This window comes from Pelodiscus sinensis, chromosome 10 (genome assembly GCF_049634645.1).
Source record: "Pelodiscus sinensis isolate JC-2024 chromosome 10, ASM4963464v1, whole genome shotgun sequence".
In the NCBI taxonomy this organism is placed as follows: domain Eukaryota; kingdom Metazoa; phylum Chordata; order Testudines; family Trionychidae; genus Pelodiscus; species Pelodiscus sinensis.
This window is the reverse complement of record NC_134720.1, coordinates 52,894,516-52,906,621: the sequence shown is the minus strand read 5'-3', so window position 1 is coordinate 52,906,621 and position 12,106 is coordinate 52,894,516. Positions and strand designations below refer to the sequence as shown.

Sequence of the window (12,106 nt, the reverse complement as noted above, 5' to 3'; positions counted from 1 at the left end):
CTCAGAAGAGCCTTTCCCATATCCGAGGGGTGTTATCAGAACCCCCCTCCCAGTCTGCTAGTCCCTCCCACTAAACATGGCCAGGTTTTTTAACGTGTCCTCCTAGATCAGGCTTTCTAACCCTTCGGTCACTTTTGTTATTCTCCTCCTGGAGCCTCTCCAGTTTGTCCCCCTCCTTCCTCACGTGGGGCACCTCGAAACGGGCACAGCGCTCCGGCGGGGGGTTCATCAGGGCCGAGTAGGGCAGGACCGTTACTGCCGAGGTCTGACGTGCGACGCTCCTGTTCACACACCGAGCCTGTCAGAACCAATGTCCGCGTAACGAAACCAGCCAGTCGCGGTGTCGGGACACTTAACAGTCGCCTAGTCGGAGCATGGCTGACTTGCAGTGTCGCCGTGCGTTGCCCTGAATTTTGCACACACGTCGCACGCAGAGATCGGCCGTGCGCGGGTTCTTTGCCGGGAGTCCGAGGGCTGGCTGTGTTCATGCTGTTCGGCTTTTCTTTTCCAGGCCTCTATCAAGCCCAAGTGTGGGCGCATGATCAGCTTCTCATCGGGCGGGGAGAACCCCCACGGGGTCAGAGCCGTCACCAAAGGCCAGCGGTGCGCCGTGGCGCTCTGGTTCACCTTGGACCCACTTTACAGAGAGCTGGTGAGTTCTCTTATCGTCGGGCGCAGGGGCCGTGGGGCGGCACAGTGGGGCGCTTGCAAAACGCCGGAAGCAGCAAGAACTCCCGTCTGGCTACAAAGACACCTGCCTAGAACGGGGTTCCTTGTGCCCCCAGGCCTCCTGCAAATCCGCCCTCCCCTTCCTTGTAGCAATGCCTTGTCGGCCACGGCTCCGCGATCCGGCTCCGCCTCCCACGGCCTGTCCAGGGGTGCGAGTGGCGGCCGGACCGGCGCTCGGCACGCTCCAGCTAGCGCACTGTGCATCACCGGGAGGAGGCTGTGGCACAGGCCTGGGGGCCAGGCGGGCCGGGAGTTCGCCAGAGCCCAACTCGCGCAGGGCCGGCCGTGTGAGCCACCATCCCCACGCCTGGGTGCAGTGTAGACGCACCTCAGTGACCCCGGTGTGAGAGTCCCGCCCCCTGTTCTCCCCCCCAATTCAACGCAGATCTCGGCCAACCTCTCGCCGCCTGATGCCCTCCTCCCAGGGCCGGCCCCCGACGCCCAGCGACTGAGAGGGGCCAGGGAGCTAGCGGATTGGCGCTAAATGCCCAGAGGGCTCCCCTGTGGCCCTTGCGTGTGGCCAGGTCTAGAGGCAGGGCTGCCGTCTGGGCTTGGCTTAGGGTGCGTCTGCACGGCGGACACATGCCCACGGCTGGCCCGGGCCTGCAGACTCTGGCTCATGGAGCGTGCGAAGGGGCTGCTGAGCTACGGTCCACGGGGGGGGAACCCAAGGCCCGGAGGCCAGAGGCCGCCCCCAGCTTGCCTGGATCCAGCCCCTGAGGCTCGGGGCTACCCCGCCCGCAGCATCGGGGAGCTGGTGGTGTTGGGGCCCCATCCCTGAGCTCTTCCATCCCCCCACATCCCCAGATCCCCCACCCTCATTTTGCCCAGAAGTTCAGGTGCAGGAGCAGACCCCTCACCTCCAGCCCGCTCCTGCACCCACCTTCCTGCCCAAATCCCACCCCCCCAGTATGCTCCTGCACCCCGTCCCTCCCAGACCTCCATCCCACTCCTGCACCCCCTCCCTCCCAGACCTCCCAACCCGCTCCTGCACCCCCTCCCTCCTGGACCCCCATCCCACTCCTGAACCCCCCTCCCTCCCAGACCCCCATCCCACTCCTGCACCCCCCCTCCTTCCCAGACCCCCCCAACCCACTCCTGCACCCCCCCTCCTTCCCAGACCCCCCATTCCACTCCTGCACCCCCCCTCCTTCCCAGACCCCCCATCCCACTCCTGATACCCTCCCAGACCCCACACCCCAAGCCTGCTTCCCAGCAGCCCCCTCCCCCACACTGAACCCCTCATTTCTGGCCCCACCCAGAACAAGGGGGGCCCACAAAGTCTACTAGCCCGGGCCCCTGTCGGGGATCGTGGGGAGCGTCTTTTTGCTTCCCTGTTGAGGGCCACGTCAGTGAAGTGTTGGGGGTTTTGTGCCGCCCTGACTAAGTTTTCTGTGGGTCAGCAGCCCCCAACCCCCGACCAGCCCCCGTCAGCCCCGCGGCGGGTTCCCCTTTGCCGTGTAAACGGACCCGGCGCGGTGGTGACACCTAGTGGGCGCTTTGGCCAATGACCGGGATCCCGGTGCAAACCCACAGGGTGGTGTCTGCCAGTCAGCTCCCTTAGGTCAGCCTGCCAGGGCCCATTTCGCCCACAGACCGAGGGGTGAACCAGCTCCCCTCCCTCACAGCCCGTCACCGCTGTGAAACCCAGGGGTCCCGACCCCCCGTCGGCCAGTCCAGCCGCTAAACTGCACTGCTGCCTTCTGGGCTCTGGCAACACACACACACCCACGTCCATCCCTTAGGGCTGAGCGTAGGACACACGTACAGGGGTTGTGTGATACAGCAGCACTACGGGCCCCCTCGTGCTAGGGGCCATCTGTGCGCTGGGCGAGGCCTGGCCATCGAAAAGGCAAGACAGCGAACGGGTGGGAGGGGAAACTGAGGCACCGAACGGTCATGTGACCTCCCCAAGGCGGTGGCAGAGCTGAGAGTGGCTAGCGCCTGCTCCATCCCGAAGGGGCTTGTGCCTAGGTTACGTCCCGGCACATGAAGGCCGGGATGCAACCTAAGCACAAGCTCCCTCCTCGATGGAGAAACGTCGGGGACGAGCGGAGGCACCGAAGCTGCTGCTGCTGTTTACTCCTCCTCCCCCTCTCCGCCGCAGGAGCGAATCCATGCCGACGAGGTGATAGCCGCGCTGGACCAGGAGCGCCCCGGGGCCGGCGACCTGGACATCAACCCGAAGGACGAGCTCTGAGCGAGGCCACGGACTTGGGATTAAATATTTATTTAATGTTGTTCATCCCATTAGAACCCTTTTATTTTCCTACACAGCCTCGGAGTCAGTTACTATGAGCCCGGCACCCTGGTTTGAACGCGGCCCCCGCTGGGCCACACGTGTTCACCTACCCGGTCCCTTCTGTGGCCTCAGGCCGGGGTCCCTCCTCTGCCCCTGCAAGCCGCAGCATGGCACGCCCAATTCCCGCCGGGGGGCTGGTCTCCATGCAGGGGAACCACCCAGTTCTTCCATCACCCCGGCCTGGTGCCTCCCCATTGCCCCCGGAGGAGCGGGGGCTGGACCCTACGCCTCTCGCGTGGGCGGACTCTGGCCATACAGCCTGGGGGGTGGAATTGCCCTTCGAGGAAGCCTGTTGGCCGAGCACCGTGTCTGCCTGGGACGGGAGCCCTCTGCGACGTGGTACGAAGAGAAGGGGACTCAGCCGAGCCCCTCGATTGCCAGCCGCTGCACGGTGAGCCGGCTCCCGGCCCACACTGCCCCTTTCGCAGCATGGGGCCTGTGTTTCCTGGCCGCTGGGCACTTGTGAGGCTGCTCAGCAGTCCAGTGCCTCCCAGCTGAGTGGCAGAGCGCCCACCTCTTTGTGCCTGCGGGTGGTGCACATTCACACAGGACGTGGCGCACGTAACATTATTCCACACGTGGGTAAAGATTAGCGAGAACATTGCTTGGGGCACGTGGAAGGCACTGAGCTCGGGCTGTCCTCTTTGGGGCTTCCATTCCGGAGCAGGCCCAGGGCCGCCCCGAGTGACAGGTAAGTTGACGTGCCCTGCCCCGGATAGTCTCAGGGTGGTTACGGTGACACGCTGCTGGGGCTGCAATTTGCACCTGTGCTTGTGCAAACGCCCCTCGCTGCGTCCTGCCGGGGGGAGCGGGCGCATGCCCTGCAGCAGCAGCGGCCCCCTCTGCTCCCGGGCCGCCCGGGTCCTTGCTGCGTGCTTCGTGTTGCCTTAACTCTCGTAGGCCACCACGTCCGTACCTTGCAGTGTCCTCTTCTGCAGTCGCAGGGAGACGTAACCCTGGGGCTGTCCGCTCCGCCCCTCGGCCGCTCCAAGTCGAGGTGATCCCCGACGCCAATGGGGAGCGAACCCCGGCCCTGCACAGGGGTGACAGTTGCCCCATTGAACAGCTGCAGTGCAAAGTGCTGCGGCAGGCGGGGGGTTAGGGGGAGGGGCTCCTGGCAATGCTGCTCCTTTGCCAAAAAAAGCAGCCAGGAACTTGGCCCCTGCCCTCACCCCACACCCACATTTCCAGGGCATTGAGACTGAGTGGGGCAGCTCAGAGCAAGGGCCAACATCCCCCCCTCCATCCCCAGTAATGCAGCTAATGCTGTACCTCCCCCGCCTCTCCTTGACTCCGGAGCCGGGCCTTCCCGGGACCCGCTCCCAGCTGCCGGTTGTGGGCTTTGGAGACTTCCCCAGTCGGGCGGGGGCTGCTGCCCAGGTGCTTGCGCTCGGTCCCGCCTGTCCCAACGCCCGGCAGCTCCGTCCGTTAGCGCAGACACGGAGCCAAGCTGCAGTGGGGCGATTGCGTGGCCAGGAGGACCCGGCCAGGGAGGGGACCAGAACTGCCTTTCCCCCAGGCTGCAGAGCCAGAATTTGCTGCCACCTTCCTGCTGAGGCGGCGTGGGAGCAATTTCCCTCAGCCCCCTTGGTAGGCAACTGGGCCGTGGCCGGGCACAGCGCTTGCCCTGTTTCCCGGGGTAATGGGAGGGCTGGTGGTTTCCGCATTTTGACTGCAGGGGTACAGCACGCGTCCAACCGAGGGCGGCTCCCGGCAACAGGCTGCGAGGCTGTTGCAAACCTGCCGCCTGTTTCTGTTCTAACAGCCCAGCCCCGTGAAACGTCTTTCAGAAGCCGATGGCGCCCGGTTCACGCCGCAAGAGCAGCAAGGCATGAGGAATGGCACTGCCGTCCTTACAGGCCAGTGCCGTCCGCTGCTGGGCCCTGGTGTCTCCTGTGTTACTCGGTAAATGCTATGTCTATGCTGGTCAGTTGGACCCCTTCGTTAACACGCCGGCCATTCACACTCGCCCCACCCTGCCCCACTGGGGGAAGGACCCACATTCCCTGATTAGCAGAGCACCCACAGCCGTGTGTTTCTCTGGGTGGTGCACATCTGCACATACTTCGGTGCACAACACAAAATTTATTCTGCACACAAATAGTAAAAACTGGAGAGAACACCTGTGGGGGACCAGCAGTTTCCCTTGCTTCTGTGACTCCCAGGAGCTCTAAAACTCCCCCAGCTCACCTGCAGGAGCTGGCGTTCGAAAGCACGCCGGCGCCTCTCCCCCATTTGCTGGCCACGTCTTTCCCCAGGCAGCGAATGTCTCCCACGCCACAAGGGGGCTGCCCTCTTTCCACACAGCTCCCGCAGTTCTTGCACAGCCAGCGAGGAAAAGGCACAACGGGTCAGCCGCGCTACCCTGCTCCCGGGCAGGTTGTAGGTTAGCCCCAGCGCGCTAGGTTCTAGCAACTCAGCAGCAGCCAAATGACAAACAGGATGGCGCCTTGGCCTCCGTGGATTTATCCCGACTGGAACGCTGTCGGAAAGGCTGGGCCTGGCGCGCAGAACTTCTCCTGGGACGCCCTGTCGTGCGAGGCGTTCAGGCTGCCTGCCCCAAGGCCGGCTCTGCGCGCGGCGTTAGCCCCCGAGTCAAAGGGCCCGGGGGTGCACAGTAAGCATGTGGCCGGTGTCTCCAGCCAGCGTCGCGCCCTTCCGCAGAGCCGCGTCCCGCCTGCCTTTCAGGGTCCCGGCTTAGACAAGGGGAGCCCTGCAAATCCCTGGAGAGCTGATTTACGGCCGCCTGCCTGGGAGGGGGGCTCCAGAGCCACATTTTCTAGCTGCACCAGGCTGGAGGAATTGAATTTTCACTGCTTCCTCCCCCGTCTGCTTGGCTCAGGGAAAGCAAGCCAGGTGTTGTGTGCAGCAGAAATTGTGTGTGTGTCAGGGGGCGGGGGTTGTGCACCGCACATGGCCAGGGATTAGCGTAGGCAATGGGCAGGGATTAGCGTACACGTGGGGGCCGTGCCAGCGCCTGTCAGTGGATCTCCTTCCTCAGGCCGTGGCCCACCTCGGACGTGGTGCGTGACTCCCCTTCCTAGGAGCCAATGTAACCCCCACACCTAGGCTACGTCTACACTGGCAGCTTCTTGCGCAAGCACTCTTTCGTGGAAGCGTTCGTGTGCAAAAACGCCTCCACGAGAGCGCGTCTACACTGGCATGTGCCTTGCGCAAGAGCATCCGTGGCAGTGTGGACGCTCTCTTGCGCAAGAAAGCTCCCATGGCCATTTTAGCCACAGGGTTTTCTTGTGCAAGAAATTCATGTTGTCTGTCTACACTGGCCTCTTCTGGAAGAGCTCTTGCGCAAGAGGGCTTCTTCCTCTCCCCACGAGGAATAACTCGTCCAGAAGAAGCCCTGTTTTCCGACGCTGCACTGTAAATTGACTTCAGGAAGAACGCTCGTGCAGTGTGGACAGCTGGCAAGTTTTTGCGGAATAACAGCTGTTCTTCCACAAGAAGCTGCCCGTGTAGACGTCGCCCTCGTGTGGTTACTGAGCAATGCCAGTGGTACCTAGACCATACCCACAGCTGACATCAATCTGCCACCAGGTGGATTTGAACCTGGGCCCTCTGGAGCTGTTACACCAGGCTGGCTGCTACTGGGCCACAGCGTGGTCCTTGACACCCCCCCGAGACGACCCAGGGCTGGGGCACGACCCATAGAAACCCACTGGGCTGGACTCTAGCCCGCGACTGAGGCAAACACCTGCCGCATGGCTCGGCCGCCCCGGAACAATTTTTACAGTGGGGGTGCTGAGCACACCGAACCAAACATCAACCCCACCGGCCGCGAGAGAGGGGCGCTGGGCGCAGTCCCAGCAGGGCGCTTGCCTGGGGCTGTGGGCGCCGGTCGCTGGCGCCGGCAGGGGCAAGGGAGGAGCGCGCGGTCGCCTGGCCGGTTGGGAACGGAGGCGACAGACGGCACGACCTGCCCGCGTGCCTGCCGGCCTAAGGCCGGGGCCGGGGCGGTGGAAGGCTGGAACTACGCGTGGCAGCCTGGCCACCGGAGGGCAGGGGAGATGAGGCCACGGTGGGGCGGTGCGGCTTTCCCCGGTTGCTTGGCGGGCTGGGCCGGGGGCATCACACTAGCCCCAGCAGACTGGGAGTGGGTGGGGCTTGGCTGCAGGGGCGGGGCTCAGGCAGAAGGGGCGGGGCTCAGGCAGAAGGGGCGGGGCTAGGTCCTGCCTTCCCCAGCTGGGCTTCCACCCGGCACCCATGAGCAGCTTATAGCAGGGGGCTGAGCCCGGCCTGTCCGGTTCCTGGATGGGAGCGTCTCTCCCCCGGGCCAGGCCAAGCCATAGTCGTGCTCCAGGCAGGGGGTGTGCGGCGCATGCACGGCCCGGCTCCTAGGCGCCCCTTACCACTTCAATGAAGCGCCCCCCCCTCCCCCCATAGGTTGGCACCCTGGGCAGCTGCCCAACTAGCCCCCCCCTTAATCCGGCCCTGCCTCCGGGTTCTCAGCCCAGCGCCAGGGTCCCGGCTGCCTCCGCAGGCCCTGCTGCTGGCTCTGGGCCGGGGTCCTGGCTGCCAGCCCTGCGCACGGGCGCTGGTTGTCTGCTTCGGCCCCGGCGCACCGGGGGGCTCTGCTGCCAGCCCCGAGTCCTGGGGCCCAGCTGCTGGGGCTTTGCTCCAGCCTCCGCTGGCCCGGGAGCAGCAGAAGAGTAAGGGGCGGGGGGGGGGAGCAGCACCCCCCCAAAACTATTCCTGCTCACCCCCCGCCGGCCCCCGCAGCCACTCGGCTCAGCTCTGGAGGCCTAACTGTGCCCACATGTGGCCCTGCCCCAGGGGCTCCAGCGCCATGGCCCCCCACCCCTCGGCAGCAGGCCCCAGGAGGCGCCCGCTGGGGTAAAGGGCCACGTGCACCCGCTGCGAGACCCAGGATCCGGCGCACACCCAACGGCATGGGGGGGGGCCCCAGCGCCCGCAGCGCCCCTCCCCCCCCGGGCTAGCTGGGGCAGGGGGTGTCTGTGCGGTAAACATTGTCACGCCCCACTCAGCCTCTCCCCAGACTCGCCCCATGGGGGGGGAGGGGCATTGGCCGGCTGAATGGCGCAGGGCCTATGCCCCAGCGCTGGGTGTGCTAGCCCTGGCCAGGGGCTTGCGCAGCAGGCGGGCGGGGGCTGCAGGCCCCATGCGCTGTGGGCTCAGCCCTGTGTGCTTGGCTGCATGGACGTTGCCTGGCGCGCTGGCCAGCTGGTGGGAAGCGCAGCGGCGCCGCGAGGAGACTGACTCATGCCCAGGCAGCGGGTGGGGCAGAGCCTGCGGCACAGGAGTGGCCGGGGTGTGGGAGGTTTGCACGCCAGGGTGAACGTGCTTAGCTCCTGGGCTGGCTTGCACCAGGCGCTCTGTGTGACTGGCTGGGGCCGCCCCCCTGCCCCCAGGCAGGGCAGTGCAGGGGCGCGCATGTCACAAAGCGGCACAGCTCAGCCCACTGGCTGGGCCGGGGCCCAGCCATCTCGCCCTGGGCGTGAAGCAGTGCTAAGCCCCTGCGGTACCACACACGTGCACAAGGGCGCTGTGTTCCCTCGCACGGCACACCCGTGGCTTGCACAGGTCTGCGGCGCTTGGGGGGGGCCACTCAGCCACCTCTCAGGCTGGCCCAGCCAAAGAGCACGTCCCCGTTCCCAGCTGCCGGCCTGCATCGCCCGGGGCCCAGCCGGGATACGGGCCTGTGACATCGCCCTACTGAGACAGCCGCTCGGCAGGCGGGCACGGCCCTTTAAAAGCCCTACGCCCACGCTGGCTGCACGACGGTCCCACAGCGCTAAGCCGCTGGCTGAGAGACCCAGCAGGCAGGCGCCCACTAGGGCCAGCTGGCTTTAGAGCTCAAGCTGCTGGAAGTGCCTATGCCAAGCTCCTGAGGGCACAGGTTCAAATCTCCCTGGTGGGCTGTGTCTACACTGGCCGCGAGTATTTGCACAAGAACCACTGATTTTGTACAGTACAAATACTCTGATGCTCCCGCTCAGGGATAAGCCCTCTTGTGCAAGTAGTCTCGCACAAGAGGGCCAGTGTAGACAGCAACATTAATTTCTTGCGCAAGAAAGCCCTATGGTTAAAATGGCCATCAGAGTTTTCTTGCGCAAGAGAGCGTCTACACTGGCACGGATGCTTTTGCACAAAGGCACATGCCAGTGTAGACGCTCTCTTGCGCAAATACGGAAAAGTATCTGTGCAAAAATCAAGCCAGTGTAGACGCAGCCGTGGTGTTTACAGAGCACCATCCATTTTCTTCAACTGGATCATGAGGAGAAAAAGTTTGACAAACCTCTGGGCTAGCTGGCAATGGTGAGACCCAGCCGGCAGGATTCGTTCCCACCCTTTGGCTCCAACCACTAGCTCACGCTGCCTTAGGCAGCACTAGGGAGGTAGCTCTGTGCCCTTAAGCAGGTGCAGTGCCAAGACTGAGCAGACCCGCTCTCCTCAGGCCAGACTAGCCCCTCGGTTGAGAACCACCCCAGGGATGGCCTTGCTGCAGGGAGGCCTGCTACCCCTTTAGCTGCGTAAGGCCGAGGGGCAGAACCAAACCAGGGGCCTCTGGAGCTTAGGGCCGAGGCCTCCACCACGTAAGCGACAACCAAGCTGGCTCTGGAGCAGGCTCCTTCGCTCTCTGCACATGGGCCGGGTGCCTCTCCACCGGCCTGGGTCCCACCCCGGAGGTGCGGGCTGCACGCGCCAGGCGCTGAGGGCAGACGACGAGCCCTGCGGCTGAGGCGCCTGAACTGAGCGGTGCCTTCAGCCGGCCCCACGCGAGGTGCCGGGCTGCTGCGTGGCCGTGGCATGCGGGAAGGTCCGTGCCCCCGGCCGGAGGCGTAGCACTGCGTGTGGTGCTCAGGAAAGGGTCCGGCCCGGCGCCCCGCCGAGCCAGTGGGGAAGCCCAGACCCGCTCGCTCTCGGCCCCTCCATCGCGCTGCCCAGCCTGGGGGTGTCTGCGGCGCCCGGGGGCAAGGCTGCAGGGGAGACGCCGGCCTGCGACGCCCCAGGGACCCGCCTCCGGGTAGCACCACGCTCTGTGTGCCCAGCGCTGCGCCCCAGCCCCGGCTCAGAGCCCCGCCCGTGCACACCAGCGCCGGGAAGATGAACACGCCCTGAAAACCAGTTTGCCCCGGGCGGTTAGCTCAGCGCGGTGCGTGTCGACAGCCCCGCCTCGCCGCCGGGGCGCTGGGCTTGATTCACCGGCCGGCTTGGGTGGAGCCGGAATTCCTCCCTTTGTGTTTTCAAAGCCCTTCTGGAGTGGGCGAGGACAGGGCGTTTTCAGGGCTGGCCCCTCCGTGGCAGGCACCGCTTGGCCGGCGTGTGGGGGAGGGCCTTGGAGATGCTTGGCCGAATGGCTCCCGGGGCTCCCACAGGAGCCAGGTCCACGGGTGGCAGATTTCAGCAGCTCCACGGGTTTTCCTGCGTGGCCGAGGGGCCCCTCCGGCACGGGCAGGGGGATGGGCAACAGGACGCACGCAGCTTTGCCCACTCGCGCATCGAGGGGCGTGCGGCTGCGGCCACGTGTGAGTTAGGAGCTCCGTGGCCCAGCCGTGCCCTTTGAGAACCAAAGTCCCCCTCCCAAGTGCTGGCCCTGGTCCCTAAACATGGGTTGGAGGCGCATGAGAGCTGGGTTTGACTATTATTATTAACTAATAGAACCGGCCCAGCATGCTTATACTGTCTACACAGCACTGAGTTCGAAATAAATGGCTATTCTGAAATGCCCCTTACTCCTCGTGCGATGAGGGTGACAGGAACTTTGGAGTAGCGAGCCTGAAATAATGCGGTTTAGCTATTTTGGGATACGCCGGTAGCCCGCAATAGCGTCGCCGTGTAGTCGTAGCCACTCAGTGTTCCCCGTAAGCTGAGCTCGTCGGCGGCTGCTCAGCATTGGTTCCAATCCTGCCCAGCTGTTTAGTTGCGCGTCCACTGTTAGTTTTGTGTTTTGTAGGGTGGTGCACATTCAGACATGCATCAGTGCACATAGAAAAAATTATTCCGCACATGGATGGAAAAAGCACCGCGCGTGGGTGGAAACGATTAGCAGGAACGTTGGGAACAGACAGTGTGAATTTGAATGAAGTTGGTGAGCTCTTGGTGCTACAGGCACTGCCCTTTTGATCAACCTCCCCCCCCATGCCGCCTGTCATTGCCATAGCGCTCAGATTCGGCCTGCCCAGCCCACTGTCTCCATCTACAGCTGGGAGGCAGATGAACCAAAGCTAAAGGATGCCGCACCCTAGAGCGCCAGGCGAGCGCGTCAGCTGTGACCTCTCTGGAACCGTTTCAGGCCGACTCCCGACCCGGCGCTGCGGCTCCAGTGCCCTGTGGCTGGTGAACTGGCCCGGGACTGCTGCCAGCTGGTCCCGGCTGTGCTGGAGTGACAGCCGCGTTTGCAGCCAATGCAATAGCCAGGGAACAAAATCCAGGACGGGTGTCACCTCCTGGAGCCTGCTGGGAACCGTGCTGCCTCTTGGGCATGGGGTGTCTGCGGCTCTCCCCTTCCCGGCAGGGCTCAGGAGCGGTCGCAGGCCCTGCGGCCCGGTGACTCCTTCCCCTGCCGCTGTTGCAAACTCCCTGCACATGAATCACCTGCTCCGCCGTGCCAGGAGCTGCAGCCCGCGCTGGGCCCCGGGGGCGAGAGCGGGAGCAGCTGGAACCGGACGACTCCACCCAGAGTTATGCAAGTTCGCCTGCTGCGCCGGGGAGGCCGGTTCGCTGGCCGGGGTCCCCGGAGGGAGAGGCACTGTGTGTTGGACCGATCCCTGCGCAGCTCCTGGGGGATTCGCTCCGGAGGACACGCCACGGGGCCCCTCAGCTCCCCCTGCGCGGTGCACCAACCCCAGGGGCTCACAGGGGAGCCAGGAAGCTTGTGGGCCGCTGCTCAGAGCCGCTCTAGCAGCAGGGCTGGACAGCTCCGGGCAGGACTCCCCAGAACCGGCCTACACCCTTTGGGCGCGTTTCAGCTTCCCGTGTGAATGGAAAGGCCCCTCCCGTGGCTTGCGGGCCGCTCCCCGTGGGCTGCCTGCTGCGCTGTGGCCACGGGCCTGGCCGTGGGGAGACCTGGCTCTAGGGGGCTGTGTGCCAGGAGGGCAG

At 64.8% G+C, this 12,106-nt stretch overlaps 1 protein-coding gene across 1 annotated transcript in view; it reads left to right on the top strand.

Annotated features, from left to right (window-relative positions):
* The window catches only part of P3H2 (prolyl 3-hydroxylase 2), a 115,920-nt gene extending 112,919 nt beyond the window's left edge, over nt 1–3,001 (top strand). The window contains exons 14-15 of the mRNA XM_075938264.1: nt 512–652; nt 2,837–3,001. Coding sequence (XP_075794379.1) covers nt 512–652; nt 2,837–2,929 — 234 coding nt within the window. The 3' untranslated portion in view covers nt 2,930–3,001. The remainder of the gene's footprint in view (nt 1–511; nt 653–2,836) is intronic.
* Nucleotides 3,002–12,106: the final 9,105 nt, after the last annotated feature.